This window comes from Diachasma alloeum, unplaced genomic scaffold (genome assembly GCF_001412515.2).
Source record: "Diachasma alloeum isolate Michigan unplaced genomic scaffold, Dall2.0 Dall_scaffold_00366, whole genome shotgun sequence".
In the NCBI taxonomy this organism is placed as follows: Eukaryota; Metazoa; Arthropoda; class Insecta; order Hymenoptera; family Braconidae; genus Diachasma; species Diachasma alloeum.
This window is the reverse complement of record NW_021680505.1, coordinates 416,189-443,100: the sequence shown is the minus strand read 5'-3', so window position 1 is coordinate 443,100 and position 26,912 is coordinate 416,189. Positions and strand designations below refer to the sequence as shown.

Below are 26,912 nucleotides of genomic sequence, written 5' to 3'. Positions count from 1 at the left end.
CGGATGAAATTGTAGTATCATTAGTGTGTGCAGTTGTTCACCAAGTCGCCCCCCACCCTTCTCATAGTCCCGAATGTAATTCAAAAGACAAAAAATCATAATTATCATTACCAAAAATTGTTAGTAATTTTTCCAAAATCGCTCTATATAGATGTAAATTTACCGTAATGGAATTTAAATTGGTAATTACGGTAATTTGCGCTGTGAAAGTGATTATTTACCATTTCGGTATTTTACCGACGATGGGTAAATTACCGGTATTGTTACGGTAAATTACCGGTATCATTACCGCTTCGCATCTCTACATAAGACAACATCGACCTCCAAGCAAGCCTCCCGCCAAAGAAATCAAGGTAGGTGATAAAAACATTTGATATTATTGGCTGCATCAGATGTTCGGTATGGGTTGAGAAATCCTAAGAACGATCTTAAACTTGAACATCTGGTATAAATAGATCAGGAGTTTATCGATCAGTAAAATGATATTCAGCGGGTTCATTCGAAAATTCGAAACGCATATTCTCAGCGAAAACTGTGATGACATGAAATAAGTGGCAGTGGAAGAATGTACCGTGCATATGATAAAGTTATCTTTTTACTTGGTTATTAACCTTGAATATATCTGTTTTCGAAAATGCTCAACCTAATATTTGCCACGTGTCTCACAAATAATAGGTAAAACTCAATGCTTCATTGGAAACGACAGAATTGTTTAGAATGTTTTTTAACTCGATTGTAAAAATGAACAGTCAAGCTGATAGCAATAACTTAAAAACTAGAAGGAATTTCCCGAATACTCGATAAGATTCGGAATCGTATTTTTGTTACCATTTATTTGCCGTTTTCGTTTATATGTAAAAATGTTTTCTAAAAAAAAGCATGGCCAATATCTCAAATCGAAAATAAGAACTCGAGAAAAAAAATTATTTTTGTAAAATATTCATTTATAATACTTGAGAGAAGCATTCATTTTTTGAATAGTATTTGTCCAGTCGAGTCATTCCCAGTCGAGCCTGATGAGGTTTCAATTATGACAATCAAGCTGCTCTAGAGGATGACTATGTTGCCCATGACCTTGGATGAACTCCTCCAATGATTATTTATTTTTCCTAAATTTATTTTCTACAGAGAAGAATTTCGATTAATTTTTTAATGTTTATAATCATTATTTGTAATCTTTCACTCAAGGTCATAACTAACATGATCATCTTCTAGAGCAATATAATTGTCATAATTGTAAGCTAATGAGACTTCCCTGAAAATGACTCGAGTGGAGAATTCCGATATAGAAAAAATAAATATTTTTTTCAGTAAATGGATATTTGGCAAGGATATTTAGTAGCTACTCGTTTACCCCTAATCCCCTTCTCGGACCCTCGAGCGCCGCCTTATCGCTTTCTTTTGTCTTCCGTATGTAAACACAGAGTCATCGGATTTTCAAATGAATGGTCTCGAGAGCTACTTTGAGGCTCGATCAAATGGATACTATAATAAATTCAGTCATTACAGTTATTACTTTTCCTTCGAGGGTATTGAGGAGGGTGCTTTTTGATGTGGAAAGTTCCCCTCCCACTTTTATTCTGACATTTTTATCTTATGGTCTATTTCTACTGATTTCAGAAGCGTATATTTATTTTTTGAAATCGTTCCAATTTTTGTCGTTTTTTTTTCATTTCAACACGTTCTTTTCATTTCTCCCCCCTCTTGCCCTATCGCGCCCAAAATCAGTTTTCCAAAAAGTGGGAAAAAAGTGCTCAGATCCAAAAACGGAAGACGAACTTTCCACTTCAAAAAGCACCCTCTTCAATACCCTCGAAGGAAAAGGATCGGTTGTGGGACACCCTGTAGAGTGCCACTCGCTCTAACCATTCACTCTATATTTATGGACTTTCAGATGTTACTTTTATTGAAATGGAAAGATTGTATAGACGTGTGGTAGTAGAGGATTATGGTCATGCTGCCACTAAATCATGTAGAGACCCATGTATTAAAGGCGGCCCGTTGCCCTACGCTGATAATGATGGATACGTCTGTCATTGCCGTTTTGACTGTATCTATTTCAAGGTTCACAAAGTTTGTCAACTGGTAAATTCACTGATCATCAATATCAGTCGCTTGGAGAAACTGTAATTGACTATTAATACAAATGAGTGAATTCTCTGTTCGCTAGCCGAGGACAAGCCCTAGAATATATGATTGGATTGAAAGTAAAAACGGGACGATTTACGGCAATCAAAATGACTGTCAAGGAACCGTACGGAGACTGGCACCTGATCGTCCGAGCTCGTAAAACTGACTTTTTCATATTGCATATTGACGATTACTGACTTTTATATATTTTTTTTTCGGAAATCAAACTCATAACGATTCACATTAATTTCAGTTCCATTATACATGACACCTATATCTGCACATGCGAAGGTGGTGACCGAAAGGCAACAGGCGAGGGGGTTTCTGTGTTCAGTTTGCGGATTACTCGAAGCAATACTGATGAAAACATGTAAAGTTCATAATTTCACGTAAACTCAGTAGCGAAGCGGTAAAATGCAGCGGAGTGTCTCAGCCTTTGATATTTTCCCCCGCTCTATAGCCCCAAAGTTTACTGCGGAAGTTCCTTAAAACTCCAGTGGTCGTGCTATGGTCTGAATGCCGCCGTTTTTGTTATTTCCACGATATCTCTAGAAATGTGATGAATTACGCTCTGCCTGTTTACGAATTCCCCAAATGATATGTCCTGATCAGATTAAACACGGTAGGGTTGCCCTGCACTGACAATTTTTTTCTCAATTAATTTTTTTGTTGCGCGCGGTTAGCGAAAATGAGCGCAGCGCTCACCGTGCAACCACTCTCGTAGTGGAAATTTGACGAGCGGTGTTGCCGAACCTCTTGGTAGTCCCAAGCAGCGTGTGCGGAGTGGGGGGTCGCTGGCCGGTGATATGTTTATAGTGTCGTACGGCTCTGGCAACGCAGCGTTTGAGAATGTACGGACAGCGCAGTGCTTACCACGCGACCAACAACGTTCGGCGAAGACGTGCGACTACAGGAAGGTTAAATTGTTTTACCGCTGCGCTACTGAACTTCACACTGAATAACTCAGTCTTCCCATCTTTTAACCTATTAATTCCGGGGTTGTTACGGGACTTCGGTTCTTCAGGGACCATTCAATAATTTGCATCCAAATAAAGCAAGGAAAATTACTTCCTGGCGGACAAATTGATAAGGATTCAGAAAAGTGGACCAATTGCAATATTTCATTCTCGACCTTTCAAGACGTCCAAAACCAGAAGTCATCGGCATACACAGCCTTGAAGGATTATGTCATCATTGACTCCAAGTCTAATTATGTTGACCTTGAGGAGATCCTCGTGGAAAAGGATTCCCTTATTACTGGTATTTCAAAATGTTTCTCACCTAATTTCATTTCTGTTCTATAATCCGGGAGGAAAGGAGTTTTAACGAAAACCATTGGAATCATCCACACCCCAATAGTATATTTCAAGGCGAGTGCTACGGGGTTTTTTACTCGCGTGGAGTTGGCGTCCGAGCCGAAGGCGTTCCATTATCGGACGGTCCCGGGTTCAGATCCCGGTCTGGACTATCAATTTTTTTCAGTAAAAATTTTTTGGCCACACGTATGAAACAATTAATCAGAAAAGCTAGCGAATTCGCTAGAAAATTCGATTGTAATTCTATAGGAATTCTATGGGGTTTCTACAGAATTTCTATTGGAATTCTATTGAAAAATTCTATTTGTTTTTTGCGTTGATTCTATTGGCTATTCAATAAGAAAAAGTCAATAGATTTCGAATTTCTGTTAAAATTTTTCTCTTATATTTTTTTAATTACAATTATCCGACACTAATTTTCTAAGAGTTTTCCACTCGGATTCTGTAATGCAAAAGAAAAGAAAATCCAATGGAAAAAACTTGAAAAATTTGTGCCGGATAATTCTAATTAAAAAAAAATATAAGAGAAAAATTTTAACAGAAATACGAAATCCATTGACTTTTTCTTATTGAATAGCCAATAGAATCAGCGCGAAAAACAAATAGAATTGTTCAATACAATTCCAACAGAATTTTCTAGCAAATTCGCTAGGTTTTCTATTTATTTTTTTCATGCGTGTATTCATATTGAGAATAATCCCAGTTCTCCTCCTGCCTCGTCCAAATCCCCTCCAATCATGTCCTATAACGTCACAAAGATGTGGAACGCTATATAAATTCCTTTCTTTAATGTATAACGACGCAATGTTGTGTTGGAGTTGGCGCCCGAGCCGAAGGCCAGGACTGGCCAACCACGCGAGTAAAAAAAAGTCCATGGCACTAGTCGTGAACAACATTTTTCCCTAGTGATTTTTACTTTTACAAGTTTGGGAAAGGGCCAATACCAATCCTCGGACGAGGAAAAGTGCAAGTCAGTATGGAAAAATTATTTTCATATTCATATTTGATAGATTACACTCATATGATTCTTATTTATTGCATCTTAGGCATAACATTCGCTCTCATCGAGCCCGACGGCGGAAATCAACACCTAAAATTGAAAGTTGAATCCATGAAATTCAACTTCACATCCGGTCGATTGCTGTCCAAGTGCCGTACCATACTCACAAGACTGTCGACCCGTAACAAGTAATAATTTTCAAAAATCTCATCATTTCTCATTAAAAGCTCCTCATTTCTGAGCCATCAACGGTCATCACAGCAATAAAAAAATTAAAAATAAAGAGGGAATCCAATTCTTCTTCAGTTGCCAACGATTCGAACACCAAAGTGTCCTTCATCAGGGGATTAATTTACTCTGCACAAAGAAAATTCAATTTAAAAAATCCAATAAACCCCAAATAATGGGATTACCAAAGCTATTGTAAATTAAACATATGAATGCACCTTATATTTAAACCATTGGTTAAAGGGTTATGACAGAGAATATAAAATCAAAGAGAAAATTAACCCTAGTCTGGTCACCTGACTCGCCCCTGCGACTTTGGTCACGACGTGAGGCATTCCTTGCAATGTTAACGGCGCTGCGAAGTTGCCAAAACCCTTGAGTCTCACCAAGTCTATCAGTCGGTACCGACTAGCAGCGGTGGGCATCTATCGATGACCGCAGTTTTTTACATGACATCGTAAAAAACGCGTAATTTACGTAATAAATGTAACAAATGTAAAAAACCAGCCGACGTTACTTTTTATCGTAAACCGTGAAGCTTCGCGAAGATTATACCTCACAAGGGTGATAAATCACGAGGGTCATACCGTGTAAGGGATGAATTTTACAAGGGTCAATCTCATTATTTATTGATCTCTATTGAATTCGTGGCGTCATCATCTTGTGTCTTGACATTAACTTGTGTCATTCAACATTCTTAAATGATAAAACTAATTCAATTGTCTTTGGTAGCTTCTTTGAACTCTTCAGAACAAAATGGTTCTTTTCAGGTCCAACTAGGCTTTTCCCGGGCTACAGACAATAAAGCAGAAAATCCAATAAAGTTCAATTGATAATGAGATTGACTTTCTCACAACGGAGATGACTTGTGACATTGGTCTTTTACAACGTTTGACCCTCGTGAAATTTACTCTTTACGAGGTATGAGGTCATGTTTTTGTGTTTCTTAAAATGCCGCGAATCGTGGATTTTAATCATACGAGTCAGGAAATGGTTTTATCGCCGTGTGGCATACAATATTTTATGTCTTTGGGCCCAAAAACCGCGATTCAATCGAGGAAATCGATGTTAGAATCGCGGTTTTACAGTCCTAGGGACATAAAATGATATTTTATGCCTCAAGTACCGAGAACCGCGTTCTAACCGAACAAAGTGAAATTAAAATTCGCAGTTTATCTGTCCTCGGGCCACAATATACTATTTTTTATGTGTCCAATACTGCGTCTTTGCAAGCTTTTCGAAGGAATGTAAAAAATGTAAAAAAACCCGTCGAGGTAATTTACGTAAATTTCGCCGGTCAAAAACGGTGTAATTTACCAACGTAATTTACACGCCCAACCCTGCCGACTAGGTACGTAAGGAGTGGAGGAACGCGCTAGAGAGTAACTGGTGACGCCGCGCGACGAAAACCTCCAACGACTCTGGTCACATAGTGAGGGGACCCCTGCTTTTGCGGGTTCTCTCTACCATTATTATTTTTTCTGAGACTAATCATTGAATTGATAGAAGTGACAATAGTATGGTTCAATACGAGCGCGGAAAAATGCTTTTTGACTCGAGGGAAGTTTATAGCACGAGCCGAAGGCGAGTGATATAATACGACGAGCCAAAAAACACTTTTACCATGAGTTTCGAACGATATTTTTCATTACAATGTGTAGAAAATGGACGATTTAGGTACGCCAAGCGCACCTAAAAAGTTACTTTATCCCACAGCGTGATAAAAAAATACTATTAAATTCTAGACATTCCAATTGACAAAATCAAATTTTTTCAAAATTTTCCGAACCATCATTTACTCGTAAAAAAAATATGGAAAAAGGCTGGGAATCCCTCATAGGGTGACCAATCTAGGGTTAAGAACTGAAATCTGACAGTAAACAGCTCCTTTGGAGGTGCCCCTCATAACCTATAAAATGAAACAAGTGGAAAATTGCTTTCGTCACAACATAGTCAGTATCTTTTCGCTAATAAATAGGATGCATTTTAAATTGAATTCAATGATTCATTGAATTCAGCATTGCCCCAACGTTGACGGCCAACATTGCCCCAACGTTAAAATTTTTCAAGTTTCCTTGAATATTGGTTTCAAAATAAATTTTTTCAACAACAGATCATGCAATCAATCTCATGATCGAACTCGATCACAATGGGAAGAATAGTTTAAATCATAATTGGATTCTATATTGAAGTTAAATATAGGGATTTTCAGCGAGTCAAGTTTTCAGATGATTTTAATAATTCATTGGTGTAACTCTGGACCGAAAAAAAGATGTGTTCCATATATTTGAAAGTAGGAATACAAATTTTTGTGGATTTTTCATTCACAAAGTTTTTGTGTGACAAGAAAAAATGAAAAACATCGGGGATTCCCTCATTATGCGACCATTCAATGGTTAAATCAATCACAAGTTCATGAGGAAGTGATGGAAAAACCGACAATTACGTTCAAACTTTGAAAAACCGTTAAAAAAACATTCAATATTCTTATTATTTCTCCACAATCGTAATATAGGAACAAACTAATGGGCTTGATATTTTCAGATACAAAATCGATGACCCTTGGGGCAGCAATCCACTTGAAGAAACGATGCCAAGATTTGACAACATTCCGGTGACAGCAGACAATCATTAAGTCAGTTTTGAAATGTCAAAATTTTCCTCAGATATTTCACAAACAACTTTGCCTCTTCTGGATGCCCAAGCTGTCGAGAATGAGCCCTCAGGTCCTTTAACCAGTGTTGGACTTTTATACAAAACTTCACTGAAATCTGGGGGATTCCTGGCGTTTCGCATTAACACGATTAATTATGGAGAATACATGACGGACAATCCCTCGCTAGAGCTGTCCGAGAATTCCTGTGTGGAAGATTAGATGAAACGTATTCTGTGATCGATCTATTTTGCCAAGTTACATTACGTTTACCATACAAAAAAATAAGAAAATGCATACATCCTAACAATATTATATCAGCAGTGAAGTGGTAAAATGGTTTAAGTCGACATATCTCCCAGTTGAATTTTTTAGGAATATTTCTGAATCTCAGGGAGATGGCGAAATTTTAGTAACTACATTTGTTGTAGCTCTCCATCGGCTCTGCCAAAAAGGTTATAACAGTGTGACGTTTTGACTTAGATCACCCACCGCATTAATCCTGGGTGATCTAACATATGACTAGTCCCTGGGACTAGTCACAAATAGAAATAAGTCCTTCCTTCCTAGGGCCGTCGTACCCTATGTTGACCGGCTGGTTTCGGCGGTGAGCTCACGGGGAGTTCGCTCACTCGGAGGGATGTTCGAACAAGGATAGAAAAAGGATTAACGATACTAAATCCACCGTACTAGATGTAGGTAAAATAACTGTATATTGGTGGTTAATTTATACACGGTAGTGTTCAATGGATCGGTATAACGCGGTTCTATAATATTGATTTGACTTCGGGACTTTGACTCGTTGTTGTCTTGTATGGCTGAAGGCCTGAGCTAGAGGTCCGCTCGACTCTGCTCCTGATCGTACTCTGTCTCTTGGGGGAGTCCAGGGTACCCTCCCAAGCTCGTCAAAGCCCCAAAAATGCTTATTTAAGCAATCCCACGGTCTTCTTCACTAACACGGTTCCGTGCCTTCATTTGACAGAAACCTACACAGTCAAACAGTTCGGTTTACTTGAACTGGACTTGCGAAAACCGTGTGACTGCTGACCATGGTGTCCAAAAGACACCATGGTATAGCTGACTAATGTCTGGATGGCAGGATGGAGAAATGTTTCTCTTTCCTCTCATCCAGTGGTAATATGATCCTTTCATATTATTAATTACTAAACCGACGTATTGGTCGATCCCAATACGTCACAACAGAAATTTTGCTATCTTTCTTAGATTTTGAGATATTCATTGAAAATTGATCAATAGTCAAAATTGACTTGTACCGTCTTACCACTACGCTACTGATATTATGCTTAACAATACTATAATAAATAAATCTATGGACTACGATATTATCTCTTTTCTCTATTCATTCTACCTCTCCTATCAGTTCTATTACTTCTAGCGCCACCCCGATGTATCGATGCTCTGTTATTATGCTCTTTTTTCCAGTTAGATTCCATATTCCATTTTTCAATTAATTGTTTATAATCATTCTCATTGCAAAAAGCAATACAACCGATCAGAATCATATGTCCGAGTTTATCAGCTGTTAAATTTTTATATTACAATAACTGATTTACTCATGTTCGTTTCATCACTAGGCCTGATAAACTGCGTTTTTTTTGGGCCCAATGATGAAAAATACTATTCAATACACGGTCGTGAAGAATTTTTCTACCTCATATGATTACAGATAGAGATGCAAATGCGTCACATGACCCGTCATATGACGGTCATGTGACCGTCATTGACGGTCACATCACGAGGCGTTCATGACGGCTGTCACAATTCCCCCTCCCCCTTCTACGACCGTCACAACTTGTCAAGAAAAAATGACGGTCATTTTTCATCTATATAGATTGAACTTTATTTTTTTCTCGGTCAATTTTCAGTTGAATTTCTTTTGTATTGGCCTAATCCGCATTTTAAAATGGAAATCACGTTTTTTTTTCCATCCATATAGATGAAATTATTTTGTTTTATTCATGACCGTCACAAATTGGAAATTAGTTATGACCGTCATTGTGCAACTATATAGATGGTTTGACAACAATTTGGTTACAAATGATTTGTGACAATCATTTGTAGTTGGAAAATTTGTGCGTCACATGCCCGTCATTTTTTGGTCATATGACGCGATCTAAAAAATGACGGTCATTTTGCATCTCTAATTACAGAACTCGCCTTCGGCTTATCCAGTAAACTCATATTCGTTAGGAACGTTCCTCACGGCCTAGTGTCAAAATATACTGTATTTCTATGCTCATTGAATAAGATTTTAAGGCCCGTGTGGATTATCTTTCGAACGTTATCTCGATTGTTTTTCCATCTTCGTAATGTAAAATATATCACAATTTCCATTGGATTTTACATTACGCAGGAGTCCCTAAAAATTATGATTGTGCAATAAAAAAAAGTAGAAAAAAAACTGACGATTTTCAAAGCGCGTTTTTCAATAAAAATTAAGAAATAAGTCCGATAGAAAGGAAATAGTGAGTGGATAATTTATCATGGTAACCAACGATCTGACAGCCATTGACTATTATCACAAATGACGATCTACCAGCCATTAAATGCATCAAATTATTAATTTGCAATTTCCTTCCTATTGGGGTTATTCCCCAGTATTATTCAAAAATGCTCCTTGAAAATGTTCGGCTTTTTTCCAACGTTGTTTTGATTGTACATAATCATAATTTTTGGAGATTGCAGAGCTATGTAAAACTGAATAGCAATTGGAGATCATTTCAAATTATCAAAATAGAAAAAAAGAACCAAGATCACGTTTGAAAATTGATAACAGTGCGGCCACGCACTTTTATCAGAGTATCAACAAGCATTGAATGCCAGAAATTCACACTCTAAAGTCTGTTTCTAGAAGGAATTAAATTGTAATTATGATTAAGGCCCGGGTGGATTATCTTTCGATGCGCAATCTTCCTGCGTGATGTAAAATCCAATGGAAAGAGTGATATATTTTACATTATGAAGATGAAAAAACAATCGAGATAACGTTCGAAAGATAATCCACCCGGGCCTTAAAAAAATTGTTTTTATTTTCTGTGTAATGAGAAATGACATCGATTTTTTAAATATAATCCATGTTTTTTCCAGTACAATCGATTCACAACATCGATGTTTTTAAGAACATCGCCTATCTCTATGTACATGGCCTCCATTCAGAAGTAAAAATCGAAAGAAAACGGGGATCCCCTCATTGTGCGACTACGTAAGACCTAATAAAATCGATACTGTAGACACCCAAGTTGATTATAGTCGGTAATTCAGAAATTTGTTTTATCCACCGGAGCACTCAGAGAGGAGGAAAACTGAGGGAAACCACGCGAGGAGTGTGTTAGGTTAGGGCACACACGCGTGTCGCAACAATCCGACTGTTGACCAGTGTCTTTCCTTCCACTTCACCCCTAAATAAATTATACCGAAGTCCAAATACAATGAGGAACTGATCTCCGAGTCTCTCCTCCACCTGCGATAATCGAAATAGTAAACAAGATAACGAGTTTGGTAATTAATTAGTGGTAGTGATTGTTTTAATGATGGGCGTGAAGAAACTCCTGAAGCGCACACGTGCACGCAAAAAACACACGGGCTCCCCTGGTAGCCAAAACAAATTCGTGAAGAATGATGCAGTCCATAGTGTCAAGAAACCGAAGCAGAAGAAGACTCTTGTTATTGCTCAGGAAATCAAGTTTGCCAGGGTTTTGGCGAGCAATGATAAGAAGGCGAGGACCAAGATGCTGAAGAACCTTAGGGCTTGGATCACTGTACGATCCAAAAGTTCATTTGGTAATTAAAAATATTATCTATTACCTTTTAACGCAATTTTTTTATAAATTTCGGAATTATTCTCAAATTGAGAAGAATTGAAAAATTTTATATCTCTATTGTTTCGGGTTCAATAATGTTTTTCATATTAATTTCGATATTAATTTTTGATCATTATATTTTCAATTTATGAGAATGACCATCTTGCATAAATAATCCATAAATTATTCATTTCTTTCTGTAAAAATCAATGCATGAATATTTGAAGAAATTTATTTGGTCTTGTTTGTAAGAAGGTTTAAAGGAAATATATTTTTTCCAAAATATAATTCAAATAAACCTGATCGTTTGATTAAATGAATTATCAATTTTTTTTCCTCAAATTGAGGAATAATGGAAAAATAAGTGAAAATTTTTATTTCTCCTTCGTTTCATGTCCAATAATGTTTTTCATGTTAATTTCGATATTAGTTTTCGACAACTATAAATTTTCAATTTAAAAGAATGACCTACTTTCAGAAATGATCTATAAATTTTTCATTTCCTTCTCTAAAAATGATTCGCCGAAAATTTGAAGAAATTTATTCTGTGTATTTGATGGAAGGTTTAAAGAAAATATATTTTTTACAAATCATAATTCAAATAAAGCTAATTATTCAAAAAAAAAAACTGTAGGTTTCACCAATTAATTTTGTAATTCAAAAAATTATGTATTATTTTTTATTGCAACTTTTCAATTTTTTGCTAAAAAATGGGGACTATTCAAGAATTAATGATTGCTATTTTTCCGTATTCAATCATTGATCCAAAGCTCTCATTTCTCTATCTTTTCATATTTGTTAACCTTTCTTACATTAATTCCACTAACAATGAAATATTATAAATCCTTCATTTACGGAAATACCTTTTTTCAAAAATAACCTACAGCCTATGAATTCCTTTTCCCAAAAATCATTTATTTAAACAAATTATGCTATCCATTTATAAGAAATAAATTTTTTGTAGAATTTATTTAAAATAAAATCAATTGTTTACGAATTTATCCAAATTTTACGCAAGCGATTTAGTTGACAAATTTATTTATATTCTAATCAAAATCATTTGATAATTATTATTCCTCTTTCAGTATTCACAGAGACAGATTTCATGAGACTATGGAAGGGTCTCTTCTACTGCATGTGGATGTCAGACAAGCCCCTGGTGCAAGAGGAACTAGCAGAATCAATCAGCAACTTGGTTCACTGCTTCGAGACGATGGAGTCTGCAGTTCTCTACACAAAGTGTGCGTTGAGGACACTCAGCACTGAGTGGTTCGGCATCGACCAGTACAGGCTTGATAAATTCCAAATGCTGGCTAGGAGGATTCTTCGTCAGACATTCGTCATGTGTAAGAATAGGGAGTGGAATGAGGAGGGGACAAAGGAAGTTGCCAGAGTCGTTGAGGAGATTTTGTTGGACAGTAAAGGATCTCTAGGCTTCAAATTCCATATCACGGAGATTTTTATGGAGGAGTTGGCTAAGGTATGTGGGAGGATGAGAATTCATTCAATGGTGAGAAAAGATGATGGGAGAAGGGCTTTTCGAAATATCTCAGGGGTTAATCTGTGAAAAAATTTAATTCTGAAGAAGTTTCCATTAAAAGTTATAAATGATTCTTGAATTTTAAGATATTTGTCAAAAACTGATGTTGAAGTGAAATCAAAACTTTGTTTTAGGAATTGGCTTCTTGTTTTTACAATTTATTGAGGAGGGGTTTAGAGTAATTTATCAGGAAACGTTTTTTGTGGGCAATTTTATAATCCATAAAAACGATCATTTTTAAAGCTGTGGTTTTTCGGAGATAATTAAAGAAGAATTTTTGTGAAATTTTTTAAATCATCTGTTACTATACTATAATGAGGAATTTTGCTATTACATTTTTTATTTCTGAAAAAAATTCTATTTTTCGTTACAAATTTTCATTTTTAATTATGTAAAGAAAGAATTGGCTTCTTATTTTCGTGAATATCTAGTGGGGAAAGATATTTATATAATTTATAGGAAAAATCCTCTAATTTTTTTTCTATAAATCTTAATTTCGGAGATTTACAGAAGAATTTATGCTAAATTTTCGAAGTCATCTTTTACTATTCCGCTGTATGAATTTTTCTATTAAATTTTTGATTCTCTGAAAAAAAAAAATCATGGGTAGAATTTTTTCAAGACCCTGGTATGATTGATTTTCTAAGGTTTGCGGAGGAGAAATCCCCGAGGACCTCGTGACAGATCTATTGAGGCCTTTTGCTGTCTATCTAGCTGCGATGGAGGACGAGAGACAGATCAGGAACGTCGTGCAACATATCTTTAGGTATTTAATATTCCAATCTGATGTTGGTATCGACTACATGGAGAAGTTCGATGCTTGGAGAAAGGTAATTTCAACCATTATTTGGTTTAATTCTTTAATATTTTGCTGCCAATCATTCGTTGAAATAATTTTAACACTACATCAACTTCATAATCAACAGTTAGCTTTATAAATGAATTTATAGTATTTTTTTTCCATTTCCGTCTGCACATTTATTAATTTAATTTTGTCCATTCTCATCCTTATTATACATATATCTATTTTTCCCGTAATTCACAAATTACAACACTGAATGCAGAGGAATTATGTTAAAGATCAATAAAAAGTTTTTTTTTGTGATCAATACAAACACAAAACAAAAGTCATTCGAAATCTCATTCAGGTAATAGAAGAATCTCCCCATGTATTCCAGAAATTCAAAAATACAAAAACAGTGGGTATGGGAAGAACTAAAAATAATAATTTTTCAATGTCTCCGGAAAGTTTTAAAATCGACTTTTTTCGAATAATGAAAGAATACCCATAAATTCGATTTCTATCCTTGTCTTTTGACAGAATGAATAGAATTAGCTAAATGGCAATGAACTGCAAAAATTATGAATTGGAGACTGACAATTTTTAAAAAGGGATGATCGACTAGAAAATCGAGACAATTTGTTTTTCTTCACTTCTGTCGGTGGAAATTTGGAATCACTGTTTTCTCTTCGAATTTTATGATCTAATTTTAACGATAAGATATGAAAAAAATGCCAAAAAAACATAGGCGAGGAGAAATAAAAAAATTAATTTTTTAATGTCTCGGCAAAGTTTTGAAATCGATATATTTTTTAAAATAATGAAAGAATACCTATAAATTCGATTTCTATCCTTGTCTTCTGATAGAATGAATGGAATAAATGACAAATTGAAAATGGGAGACTAAAAATTTTATCAGATTATTATTATGTAATAATTATTAATCCTGCAAAAATCCCAAGATTTATCATTTATCCAATTATAATTCATCACCTGTCACCTCTTCCTCAGGCTGGCTACCCCACAGGTAGTATTGAAGCGATGAAAAAGATGGAGCTCTCCGACGAAGAACTAGAAGACCTGGAAGAACCGGAAGGCGACTCCGAAGAGGAATCATCAGCCCCAGAATCATCAGCACTAGACCCTCGAGCTGGTCGAGTAAACGTCGACCTCCCCCAGATTCCCTTCGACCCCCTCCAGATCTCCAACCTCATCAAACAGTACAAGTTCCACCCGTCCTCCACCACGAAGACTCGCAGGCGAATCACAAGGCTCATCAAGGAGTTCACTGAACTCTCCAAAGGAACAATGCCCCTGGGGATCCAGAAGGTCGACATCCCCAAGAAGAAATCCCCAGACACGAACCCAAAGAAGGCAGCCCTCAAATTCCTCGAGTTCGAGGAGCAACTTTACGCAGATTCAGCAAAAAATCGAGGGAAGAAAAAACGAAAGAATGATCACATCGAGCCGAAACCCAAGAAATTGAAAGTCAAAGACTCAAAATCGTCCAATTCTGAAGCTTCCCCTGAAGAATCTCCACAAAAGTCGCCAGAGGTAGTCTCTAAAAAGCTGAAGAAACCTCAAGACACTAAGGAGAAATTATCACCGAAGAAAAAATCATTGCAGAAGGAGTTTAAAGTGAAAACTACAAAAACGAAAGCTAATAAACTAAAGAAAGTGAAGAATGCTTTGAATGGGGAGTTGATGGATGGAATCGATGACTTTGTCAACTTCAAGAAATCGAAGAAGATTAAGTATGATCTTAACAGCAGTTGGGACGTGTCGACGAGTGAAGTTTCAGCCCCTTCGACGCCAATAGTCACTCCCAAGGTCTTGAAGCCCCAGAAGACAACTCCTGAAAGCAAAAAATCGAGTTTAAGTCAAGGGAAGCCTTCGATTATCGAGAATATTCGAGTGGGTGAAGTCCCCTGGCTGCATCCTATGGCGAAAAAACTTGAGGATGAGGTCAATACCCCCACCAAGACCCCTGGGACACCTCAGGTGAGTTCCTCTACGAAGAAGAGGGTCAAGATCATGTTGCAGAAGAACACTGCTCAACACACGTCAGAGTACTTCAAGCAGTTGATTATGAGTCCTGGAATTCCTTATGATGCTAATAAGAAACCTGGGGCTGGAGTGCTCAAGCCAAGTCCACTTCCCAGTCCTGTGAATCCGTTTTATAAGAATTTGTGAGGGGGGTTTTAAGGTGTTTTGAGGGAGAGGAGGAGGGATCGGTTCTGGAGGGAATTGTTTTTTTTTAAATCAGGCATCATTGAATTCTGAAGCTTCCAATGAGGAATTTCCACAAAAGTTCCCAGAGGCAGTCTCTGAAAAATCATTGCAGAAGGAGTTTAAAGTGAGAACTACAAAAACGAAAGCTAATAAACTGACGAAAGTGAGAATGCTTTGAATGGGGAATTGATGGATAGAATTGATGGCTTTGTCAACTTCAAGAAATCGAAGAAGATTAAGTACGATCTTGACAGCAGTTGGGACGTGTCGACAAGGGAAGTTTCAGCCCCTTCGAGGCCAACACACTTCAGAGTACTTCAAGTAGTTGATGATGAGTCCTGGAATTCCTTATGATGCTAATAAGAAACCTGGGGCTAGAGTGCTCAAGCCAAGTCCACTTCCCAGTCCTGTGAATCCGTTTTATAAGAATTTGTGAGAGGGGTTTTAAGATGTTTTGGGGGAGAGGAGGAGGGATCGGTTCTGGCGGAAAATGTTTTTTTTTTAAAGTGAGGTATCATCGAATCCGGAAGCTTCTCCTCAAGAATTTCCACAAAAGTTTCCAAAGACAGTCTCTAAAAAGCGAGAAAAACTTCAAGACATTGTGGAAAAATTATCACCGAAGAAAAAAACATTGCAGAAGGCGTTTAAAGTGAAAACTACAAAAACGAAAGCTAAAAAATTGAAGAAAGTGAAGAATGCGTTGAATGGAGAGTTGATGGATGGAATCGATGACTTTGTCAACTGGAATTCCTTATGATGTTAATGAGAAACCTGGAGCAGGGGTGCATAAGCCAAGTCCTGTAAATCCGTTTTATAAGAAGTAAGGGGGGCTTTAAGTTGTTGTGAGGGGGGGGGGGGGGTGGAAATGACTCGTTTTGAACGTGAGAAATGAATTTAGGAAAAAATGTCAAAAGATTTGTTTTCTAGCATTTCGTGATTTAGGAAAATTGTCTTCTGATATTTTTTAAGAAAACCAGCTGCTGCTGGGATGAAGAGGTTTTTTCGATGCTGTCTGGAAATTTTTATTTGAAAATGGAGAAAACAGTTTGGGTTTGGGAAAAACGAGCGGAGATTATTTGTTCTCGTTTTGAAGATGTTTGCAAAGGCAGAAAATAATTTTCTAAATTTATGAATGATTTGGTTCTTTATAAATATCTCAAAAACTAGTAGATTTTATTTTTAAAAAGCAGAAGAACTTTTGTCCAAAAACTAGTTGTTTCTAAGATAATTTCAAAAAAGAAGTATTTCCTTATGACGAGAAATGATTTCTTAATTCCTATAATAAAATGTTGTAAATATCGCAAAAACTGTTGGCTATAAAGGAAAAAATCTCTTGAAAATTTCTGCAAAAATAATCTTCAGACATTTTCATTAAATCTAGTCGTTTTCACAAGAAATTATTCTTCAATTTGTATAATGATTTTTTTTGTAAATGTTTCAGAATGTAGTGGGTTAAGAGAGAAAAATCTCTTCAAAAATGGTATTTTGATTTTTTTTTTGTCTAATTAGTAGTTTGGGGATATTCAAAGTGGAAAAAGATATTCTCTTGAGATAAAAAAGTTTTTTCAATACTATTATACTGTTGTTATTTGACCAGGTTGAAGGAGGGGATTTAGGGAAAATTATCAGATTTTCCTGTAGACAGCGAAATTTTCTAGAAAAATAGTCCTCAGACGTGTCATCTAAATCCAGTTGTTTTCAAGATATTTTCGAAAGAAAAAATGAATTTTATTGAATTTTGAGTTAAATAATTTATTATAAAAGTCTCAAAAACTAGTTGACTTCGTTAAACTTAAAAAGAACTTTGAAAAAATGTTAAAAGACGAACTTTTTTCTCAAATTCGTAACTTCCAGAACATGTAGGGAAGAGGACACATTTTTTATGACGAAAAATGATGTTTTCATTGGATAATAAATTATTTTCTTGTAAATATGTCAAAAACTGGTGAATTTAGAAAAAACAAACGTTTTCAAAAATGATCTTTCGAAAATATTTTCTAACATTGAAAATTGTTTCTTGTCATAAAAAAAATACTTCATACGTATTTATCTCTGGATCTGCATTTCACAGATATTTGCGGAAGAAAAAAAATGTTTCTTTATTTTTATTGTTCACAAGATGCAGTTGAATGAGACCATTTGCACTCCTGAGGAGATCTAATTCAAAGAGGATTAAATAAATGAATTACTTTTAAATTTTCCATATATTTGTCTTGTTTTTCCTCACGATTACACGATTACACTATGACCAGACATTTCGGCTACACAATTAGATTAACTTGTACTTATTCCAGTAACACGAGCCTACACAAGGTACGAGAAGGTACACAATGATTATTCATTACACAGACGATAGGATTGTTGTCATGTATCAGTGATTTGTATAGTGTTCGACAGTTTTATCTTCCCAATTAACACCGAAGGTACTTTTTATTATTTACATTATCGATTAAAACAGGAGTATATTTATCAATATAGATATTACTCATCACATGAGACTAGCTAAGTTAATCGTAAATTCCATCTCCGAGTTAGAGATGACAACTTCATTAGAAGTTTTGTTTAATTTTTATTCATTTGGCACGTGAATTCACATTTTCATGTTTCTTAACTCTAAATTATTGCTAGACATTCAGAAAAAATATAATCTAACATCTTCATTTTTTTTATCCATAAATTATGGAGTCAATTACTCATTAATATGATGTAAATATTGAAAAAAAAATGGCTAGAGATTTTGCCAGATTTCACTAACGTAAATTTCCGTCAACAAAAATCAATTTCTAATGTGAAAAATTGGGGATTTACTTGCAATTCTAAAGATTTACTCTACTTCTAATTCTTCTCGTGTTCTAAAAATTGTCTTTATGAATAATAATGGATTTGATATTTTTTATGCATCAAAATTAACGATTGATCAGACTAATGATTCTGTCATTTATGAGAATCAGTTTACGACAGGAAAATAGGAATTCCAATCACTAAAGACAAATTTTCTTAATTAGTATTTCCGGTACTGGCGTTTCTCCCTATGTCTGTACACAAACCTATACCTATGTACATCAATATCACAGTGCTACGCCACAAGGTCCCCTACAGGTGCAGGATTTCCTGACCGAAAATAAACTAGTGAAGTGGTGAAACGGGATGCGTTAGATTGGTAAATATATCGGAATTTAAAAGATATCAAAATTCGTGTGGACACCTTCTTTGTATTTAGTTTTCGTTCGATCCCATTTTAAAGATATCATCACTCAAGTCTGGACATGAATTTAGGTCTGGACAGGAATTTCTGTGTCTAGATATGAATTTTGTTTCGGACCGGAGTTCATATGTCCGGACATGATCTCAGGTTTAGAAATGAATTCAGATTGAGTTGAAAATTTGTTTTCCAGGCGTGAATTCCTGTCCAGACATAAATTCCTATCTGAATAGAAAATCGAGAATGTGATTCCAGGTCTGAACATGAATTTTATGTCTCGAAATAAATTCAGATCCTAGCATAAGTTCCTGTCCAGAAATAAATTAAGGTCTTTCAAACCTGAATTCATATCGAGACTTGAATTCCAGTCTGGAAATAAATGCCGATTTTGTAGAACCGAATTCATTCGCAGACAGGAATTAATTTCTGGTCATCAATTCAGGTCTACTACATTTCCAGACATTCCTGCCTCGGCATGAATTTAGGACTGCAAGAATTGAATTCATTTTCAGACAAATTCATGCCCAGACATAAATTCCTGTCTGAAAATGAAGTCAGGTCTTTCAGGCATGAATTCCTGTCTGGAAATAAATTCGAATTTCATAGACCTGAATACATGCACAGTTCCGAGTTAATTTCTGAACATTAATTCAGGTCCACTATATTTCCAGACAGTAATTTATTTCTGAACATGACTTCAGGTCTACCACATTTCCAGATATTCATGTCTAGGCATGAATTCAGGGCTGCGAAAATTGAATTAATTTTCAGACCTGAATTAATGCCCAGACATAAAGTCCTGTCTAGAAATGAATTCAGGTCTGTCAGACATGATCTCCAGTTTGAACGTAAATTCCAATCTCGACATAAAATTGAATATGAACAGAATTTCAGGTCTCAACATACATTCATATCTGGCCATGAATTCCTGTCCTCAGCTGTCGAGATATTCCCAGAAAGACTCCCCCAAAATCAGTTCTCCCCACTTTTAATGCTCTTTACTCTTCGAAAAGTTCTTCCACTTCCAGTAGTAGCCGATCTCCAGCTGACTGAACCCGGTACTGAATATCGACAGACAGACAAAAAAAATTGCATGTGCGAGTGTCCATAATTGAAACCAAGTGGAAGTGATCAGCATAAGGGCAGCCGTGATCGTTAAGATCGTCCAAAATCCAAAGGCTATCCTCAGGGAAATTGTCATTGGAAATCTCCACGGATCGGTGACAAATTGTTTCTCCTCGGAGAAGGTCGACAGCATCTTCTCCTTGGCGCTCCACCTCCCCTCTAACCATTTCCTCAGTCCCTCTTCGTCGTTAGGTACCTCAGACGAGGGAATTCTCGTCACGTGGAAATGCACCTCCCTCGGCATTCTTCCACGGATGAGATCGATCTCCGATTGGGGCACGTAGTCGGGGTAGCCTATGGTCAGGTCGTAGACGGCGTCCAGGTACTGCGAGCCTTGGAGGTGGCGGGCTAGGTGAGTGAAACCCGTTGTCTTCGGGTGGAGAGTGTGAGAGTAATGGGGGAGATTATTTTTAGCTGCGAATTTGTCGGATTTTTCCTTGCTGCTGGGGGTGAGGTCTGTCCCCTCGGGGAAGATTAGGAGCTGGGTGTGACGCTGGAGGGCCACGAGGTAGTCGAGTGTGCGGGACAGCCGGCCTTTGTCCTCTTCCCAACGACGAGTTATGTAAAGGAAACCGTTCATCTGCATTATCCAACCTGAAGGGATTGGATAAATTTGAATTGGGGTTTGAGGGGCAGGGGGACAGGGGATCTTTTCGCAGATTAGGATTTGATCGGATCACTTATCGATTTTATATCAACTGCTAGTTGGTGATATTTAATATGAATCGTATCCATTGATGGACGTTACGTATCATGTTATGTGGCATGCATATTTTTAATTATTCAGTGAGTGTCGCCTGTTAGGGCAAAAACGTGGAAAAGGGGAAGTTGGAAAGGTCCCAGATAACTTTTAAGTCTAGAAATATTAGGGATTATAATAATAAAGTATTAAATGGGAATTTTAGTCGAGCTGAGGAACAATTGGGGACTGTCCAGACATCGGGGAAGTACGCAGCGTAGTTGAGGCACCGATGGCTAGGACTAGAGAGCTTTCAGTATTTAGGGATGAGTGGAAGTGCGAATGAGTCAGTAGAGAGCTAAATTTCGAGGAGTAGAGTCGTGGTATTGAAGAGGGGATTGTCGGAATATTTTCGATGTATTAGAACATTTTCTTCAAATGAACTTAGTCATATTCTATAATAAAAATACACGCATGAAAAAATTCAATAGCAAACTCAGCGAATTCGCTAGAAAATTCTGTTGGAATTCTATAGGAATTCTGTGGGGTTTCTGTAGTATTTCTATTGGAATTCTATTGGAAAAATCTACTTGTCTTTTGCACGGATTCTATTGGATATTCGATAAGAAAAAGTCAATAGATTTAAAATTTCTGTTTGAAACTTTCTCTTGAGATTTTTTCTATAAGAATGCTTGGGCATAAATTATCCAAGTTTTTTCCCCTTGCATTCTGTAATGTTAAACAAAACAAAATTCAGCGGAAAAGAACTTGGAAAACTTGTGCCCAATAATTTCTAACAGAAAAGATCTCAAGAGAAAAATTCCCATAGGAATTCGAAATCTATTGACTTTTTCTTATCGAATATCTAATAGAATCAGCGGAAAAAACAAATAGAATTTTTCAATAGAATTACAATAGAAATCCTATAGAAACCCCATGGAATTCCGATAGCATTCCAATCGAATTTTCTAGCGAATCCGCTAGGTTTTCTATTGAAATTTTTCATACGTGTACTGTCATGAATCGTACATGTTATATATGCTATGTCGATCTATTTAAAATCAATTATGGTAGAGTCACGAATATTATGAGGAAATGCATATTCGACCACTGATTGCCTCATTGCGCTCTCTTCAAGTTTCAAATAGATTTTTCACGTCTTTTCTAAATACCTACGACGTCTAATGATTTTTGATGAGTTGATTGACAATATTATGAGGGGGTGCATACATGGAGAGGATCTCAAGACAGTCGCGTTACAATTGCGGGATTTTCATAGCTCAGCAGTTTCCCGAAATCAATTTTTCAAGTGGTGAATAATTGGGATGGGACCTATATCTCTGATTCCAATATCTCCGAAAACAGTAAGTCTGGGAAAAAATGTCAAAAAAGTTTTTTTGTAGATAATTTTATGACCTGCAAAAAAGGCTGTTTGATATTTTTCTCTAAACCTAGTAGGTTCTGCGATAATTGGGAAATAGTCTGCTCTTATCACTCCCTCGATGATTTCATCTCAATCTCAAAATTACTGTTTTGCGATCGTTTCGGGTTGATGTGTGAGGGATTCGAAAAAAAAGATTTCGCTCTTTTTTTTTATACCTGGTCCTGGGATGTGACGAATCGGATCCTTCAGGATGAACTTGAGCTTGTGGGCAGCGACACTAGGCATGCACGCCTGGTACATCGCCGCCCAAAGGAAGTTCCAGTCGACACGGGTCCGATGATTCATCACGAGTATGGCCGACTCATTAGGCGATATATGGTCACCCGATACTATCACCTTCACTCCGAACATCTCCAGCAGTGCCTAATGATGATTTCGGATCGGTTACATTCATTTCCGGAGGAGGAAATCGAATTTAAAGAAGACGTTGTGGACTGTCCCCAAACAAAAAATCATCTCTGGGTATTCTTCGGATTATTTTTGTAATGAATGATTCTAGAGCAAAACACCATAAGACTTTTTTGGTGGAAATTCCATGATCTACAAATAAGTTTTTATGATATTTCTTGGTAAACTCAATAGTTTCGGAGATAATCGCAGAATACTCAAGAAATTTTTCTAACAATAATTAAATTGTGAGACACATCGACTTTAGGTAATTATCAAATTATCGTGGTAGCAACTGATTTTAAGGGAAAATAAGATAAGACTTTTTTGTAGAAAATTTTCAGATCTAAAAAAAATATTTTTTTATATTTTTCTCTAACTCTAGTAGTTCCAGAGATTTTTGCGCAATAGTCGAAAGTAAAATTTTTGAGAATTTTCCAATTTCGACGCAAACTATTTTTGCTGAACTCTCTAATTATCTCGGTAACGAGTGATTTTAGAAGAAAACCTCAAATGACTTTTTTGTGAAGAATTTCAAGGTCCACAAAAACGTTTTTTTCATCGTTCTCGATAAATCCCATAGTTTCCAAGATAATCGTAAAATAATCCGGACAATCTTTTATCAACATATGATTTGCGAGACGAATTGTCTTTAAGGAACTACTAAATTATGATTTACGAGAAAAACTCTTGAAGACTTTTTTGTGCAAAATTTCGTAGTCTACAAAAAATGTCTTCACAAATTTTCTGCGAAACCTGTTCGTCTCCTAGATATTCCCAAAATGATGGACCGAAAATTACAGCCACTAGTGGAGCGTTAAAAACAAGTGGGAAATTGCTCTTGTATTGTATAGTTATTTTTGCTAATAAAATAGCAATATGCTTCCGAATGGTTATTTTGCACATCATTTCCTTCTATCATGTATAATTCATTGGTTATTTCATTTTATTAAATTGAATAAGATTTCTTTTTACCTAATTTTGTCAGATTTTCAACTCAGTTGAATATTATCAGCATAATTATTTTCATTATCCCTTTTCTTCTACACAACCGATTGTCTTTTTTACAGTTCTATCTCTCCCCTCAGTCCTTCGATAAAATGTCAATAGTAAAATTTTATTTACACATATTTGAATGAATTTGAAACATCACATTTGAAGAAACCATCAGAAAGCTCACTTTCAGGGAAATTCATGAAAAATTCTAAATTTTCAACAATGATCATAGAAATCAAATCAACCAATATAGCTATCGTAATCATCTTTCAACTTGGACTTAATGGCATTAAAACAAGTATTTTAAACTATGATTGAATTCATTTGAAGCATGATATTCGAAGATAATTTTCGAATAAATCAAAATAACGATTATTGCTATCGCCTTCATTTTTGAACTCGGTCAAAAGGACATCCAAACAAATTTTTTAAGCTATCATTCAATCAATTCGGAATATTTTTTTTAGTCATCGTGGGACAACTGATTTTCGAAAAAAATCAAAAATTAAAAAAACTAATCGATGAATTAAATTTTAATTAATGGCGATCGATAGGGCTCAACAATACCTACATTTGAAAAAGAAGATTCAATTCCATCCATTCATTAGCGAACAATTGAAGAAAAACTTTACCACACGACACAGGACACGTTCTAAAGATAGCATTTTCGTACTTTTTGGATCATAATGGGTCGATTTAACACAAAAAAACCAAAACTTAAATTTGAACGATTACAATGCTTCCATTCGGAAGCAAAAATAGAAATTTATCCTGTTCAACCCTAGAATTAACGCAGATGAAACAATATTCCCAAAAAAAAAATGAATGACTACTCACCGTGGGGTACAGCTCCCAATACGAGAACAGTAAATCCCCGCATTTTCGAAACTTCGGAGGTGATAGAATCAAAAGCGGAAGTAGTGGACAAGCGATGAATAGAAACCCAGCAACGATACTTCCGTACCACAGGGCACAGTAGATTATGCCACAGACAAACTCACGCGTCACCATCCCAGCCTTAATAACAACAATTAGTCAAATTAATTTCCCCCAAACCCGAAAAACTAGCAATTCCAACAAAACCCCTCCTCTAGTTCCGCATTTATCTCAAGAGCGAGTCAATCTACGACAAAATATCATAAAATCATTTTTGTAAGTCATGAAATTTCCAATAGAAAAGGTTTTATGACATTTTCGCCTAGACCCATTAATTACGAAGATAATTCCCCAATGTCCGGAGTCAAATTGATTTCCCCCCAAACTACCAAAAACTAACAATTCCAACAAAACCACTTCTCTAATTTCCAGATTATCTCGAGAACGACTCATCCCACGATAAAATGTCATAAAATCATTCTTACAGCTCTTGAAATTTTCCACAAAAAAAGGTTTATGACATTTTCCCTTAGACCCAGTAATTACCAAGATAATTCCACAATTTCCCAGAGTTTGCAAAGTTTACTACTTTTTTCACGTTTTTATTAATGAATTCAATTGATTAATTAATCAACTTTGATATTTTATTGATTGAAATTGTTCTTATCGTTCATTTGAGCATTAAATAATCGGAATTGTACCTCATTTCACCAGCACCGAGCGTTGACTAACCGACTGACAAGATGATGCTCTTGATTTGGCTTCCGTACGAGCATTTTAACCGCTCGGGGCTTCTTTCTCGTGTCTCGACATCCCTCCGACTACACCCTTAACTAACATTTCAACTCCACCCTTTGTAGTTTTCTCTGGATACTTCCCCCCTTTCCTCCCGCCCCACATGACGAGAGCCACTGGGATGCTGGGCTGTACCGGTATTGATCTACGTTGTGAACAGCACCCGTACGACTCCTCTCGCGAGGGGAAGGATGAGGAGAATGAACTCGGAGTGTTTTTTTTGTAGTTTTTAATTGATAATAATGGTGATTTTTGGAGGGATTTTTCTGCGGATTCAGGGAGCACACGTAGGGGAGGGTAGGGCAAAACGGACCATTGACAGAAAATTGATAATTTTTGTTTTTGCTTTCGAACGGAAACAAAAACGAAAATTTAAAGTCATTAAAACCAAAAGATTGATGATTGTTTAATTATTTTCTGCATTTAGAGGTTCGGAAAGTCGAAAGATGAAATATAGCATCCTGCATTCCATTTAAAATTTATATCTTAAAACATCTATAAGGTTTGACGGAGAAAATGGCCCAGGGGATAATGTAGAAAAATTTAAAGTCATTCGCGATTTGAGGTGATTAGCATATCTGATCAAATTGCGGTTCAACGACGCTTCTTGTCTATAGAACCCCTGTGACGGTTACGATCCAAGAAACTCACTTTTAATTCAACACATTCAGTATTCCTGATTTGGAGGAAAGAAAAAAAAACAAAAATTACCAATTTAGTGGTCTGTTTTGCCCTAGAGATCCGTTCTGCCCTACCCTTCCTTATGAAAAAATTTAATAGAAAACTATTCAATCGAATAGAAAACACTAGAATACAATTCAACAGAAAACAATAGAATTCTATAGTAATTCTATGGGGGTTTCTATAGGATTTCTATTGGAATTCTATTGCAAAAATCTACCTGTCTTTTGCGCTGATTCTATTGGATATTCAATAAGAAAGCCAATAGATTTCGATTTCGAATTTCTGTTCGAATTTTTCTCTTCGCATTTCTTCTAATAGAATTATTGGGCACAAATTTTCCACTGGATTTTGTGTTTAAGCAAATTCGCATTACAAAATCTGAATGGAAAGAGATTGGAAAATTGATACCCAAGCATTCTTATAGAAAAAATCTCAAGAGAACAATTCTAACAGAAATTCGAAATCTATTGACTTTTTCTTATCGAATATCCAATAGAACCAGTGCAAAAAACAAATCTAATTTTTCAGTAGAATTCCAATAGAAATCCTATAGGAATCTTTAGAATTTTCTAGAGAATTCGCTAGGGTTTAGGGCGAAAATTACCTTGATATGATTTGAAATTGAAAAATGCGAATTCGGTAGAAAATTCTAGGGGATTTCCACTGAAATTTCTTCCGTTAGTTTTTGAGCGATTCTATTCAAAAATTGGTGAGTTTATGTGCGCAGTTTTTTAATAGGAATTTTCAATGGAAAATATTCTATAGGAAAAATCAATAGAATGCAATTTTTCATGCAAATTATTCCATTGAGATATTTCCTATAGAAATTCGTGCGCTGAAATTTTGTATGTTTCGTAGTTTGATTTTTTAAATGAAAAGAGAAAAGAATAGAGTGGAAAATTCATGTCGAAAAATTCCTGTAGAAAATGTCTCAATAGAAAGTCTCAAAGGAAAGTTGAATAAAATAGTGCCCATAGAACGTTTTCTACAAAACATGTAGCAAATATAATGTAGACTGGATAC

General features: G+C 36.0%; 2 protein-coding genes and 1 long non-coding RNA gene across 4 annotated transcripts; 2 read left to right on the top strand and 1 right to left on the bottom strand.

Moving 5' to 3' along the window:
* Positions 1–4,263: 4,263 nt before the first annotated feature.
* Positions 4,264–7,724, top strand: LOC107041490. The gene is made up of 3 exons (XR_001461063.1): positions 4,264–4,416; positions 4,493–4,634; positions 7,219–7,724. It is a non-coding gene; the product is annotated as an uncharacterized LOC107041490 (long non-coding RNA).
* Positions 7,725–10,693: 2,969 nt separating this feature from the next.
* On the top strand, positions 10,694–17,906 carry LOC107041519 (ribosomal RNA processing protein 1 homolog). The gene is made up of 4 exons (XM_015262112.1): positions 10,694–11,128; positions 12,234–12,628; positions 13,336–13,518; positions 14,481–17,906. Exons 1-4 carry the CDS (start codon positions 10,876–10,878, stop codon positions 15,660–15,662), a joined length of 2,013 nt encoding a protein of 670 aa, XP_015117598.1. The 5' UTR covers positions 10,694–10,875; the 3' UTR covers positions 15,663–17,906.
* Positions 17,877–25,295, bottom strand: LOC107041520 (lysocardiolipin acyltransferase 1). 2 transcript variants are annotated; one of them, XM_015262113.2, is made up of 4 exons: positions 25,112–25,295; positions 24,372–24,551; positions 22,307–22,514; positions 17,877–20,622 (listed from the first exon to the last, which is right to left on the bottom strand). In XM_015262113.2, exons 2-4 carry the CDS (start codon positions 24,543–24,545, stop codon positions 19,892–19,894), a joined length of 1,113 nt encoding a protein of 370 aa, XP_015117599.1. In that variant the 5' UTR covers positions 24,546–24,551; positions 25,112–25,295; the 3' UTR covers positions 17,877–19,891. The 2 variants fall into 2 exon arrangements, with proteins under 2 accessions (XP_015117599.1, XP_015117601.1); XM_015262115.2 differs by lacking the exon at positions 24,372–24,551 and having other exon boundaries at positions 17,878–20,622.
* Between the last annotated feature and the right edge of the window lie 1,617 nt (positions 25,296–26,912).

Bases quoted from the DNA above. Each gene is read 5' to 3' on its own strand.
- LOC107041519 (XM_015262112.1), top strand. From the start codon at position 10,876: ATGATGGGCGTGAAGAAACTCCTGAAGCGCACACGTGCACGCAAAAAA. The intron at 11,129-12,233 runs GTAATTAAAAAT...TTCCTCTTTCAG, and splicing joins ACGATCCAAAAGTTCATTTG to TATTCACAGAGACAGATTTC. The intron at 13,519-14,480 runs GTAATTTCAACC...CCTCTTCCTCAG, and splicing joins AGTTCGATGCTTGGAGAAAG to GCTGGCTACCCCACAGGTAG.
- LOC107041520 (XM_015262113.2), bottom strand. From the start codon at position 24,545: ATGGTGACGCGTGAGTTTGTCTGTGGCATAATCTACTGTGCCCTGTGG. The intron at 22,515-24,371 runs GTGAGTAGTCAT...AATCATCATTAG, and splicing joins ATTGGGAGCTGTACCCCACG to GCACTGCTGGAGATGTTCGG. The intron at 20,623-22,306 runs GTATAAAAAAAA...CAATCCCTTCAG, and splicing joins TCGTCACATCCCAGGACCAG to GTTGGATAATGCAGATGAAC.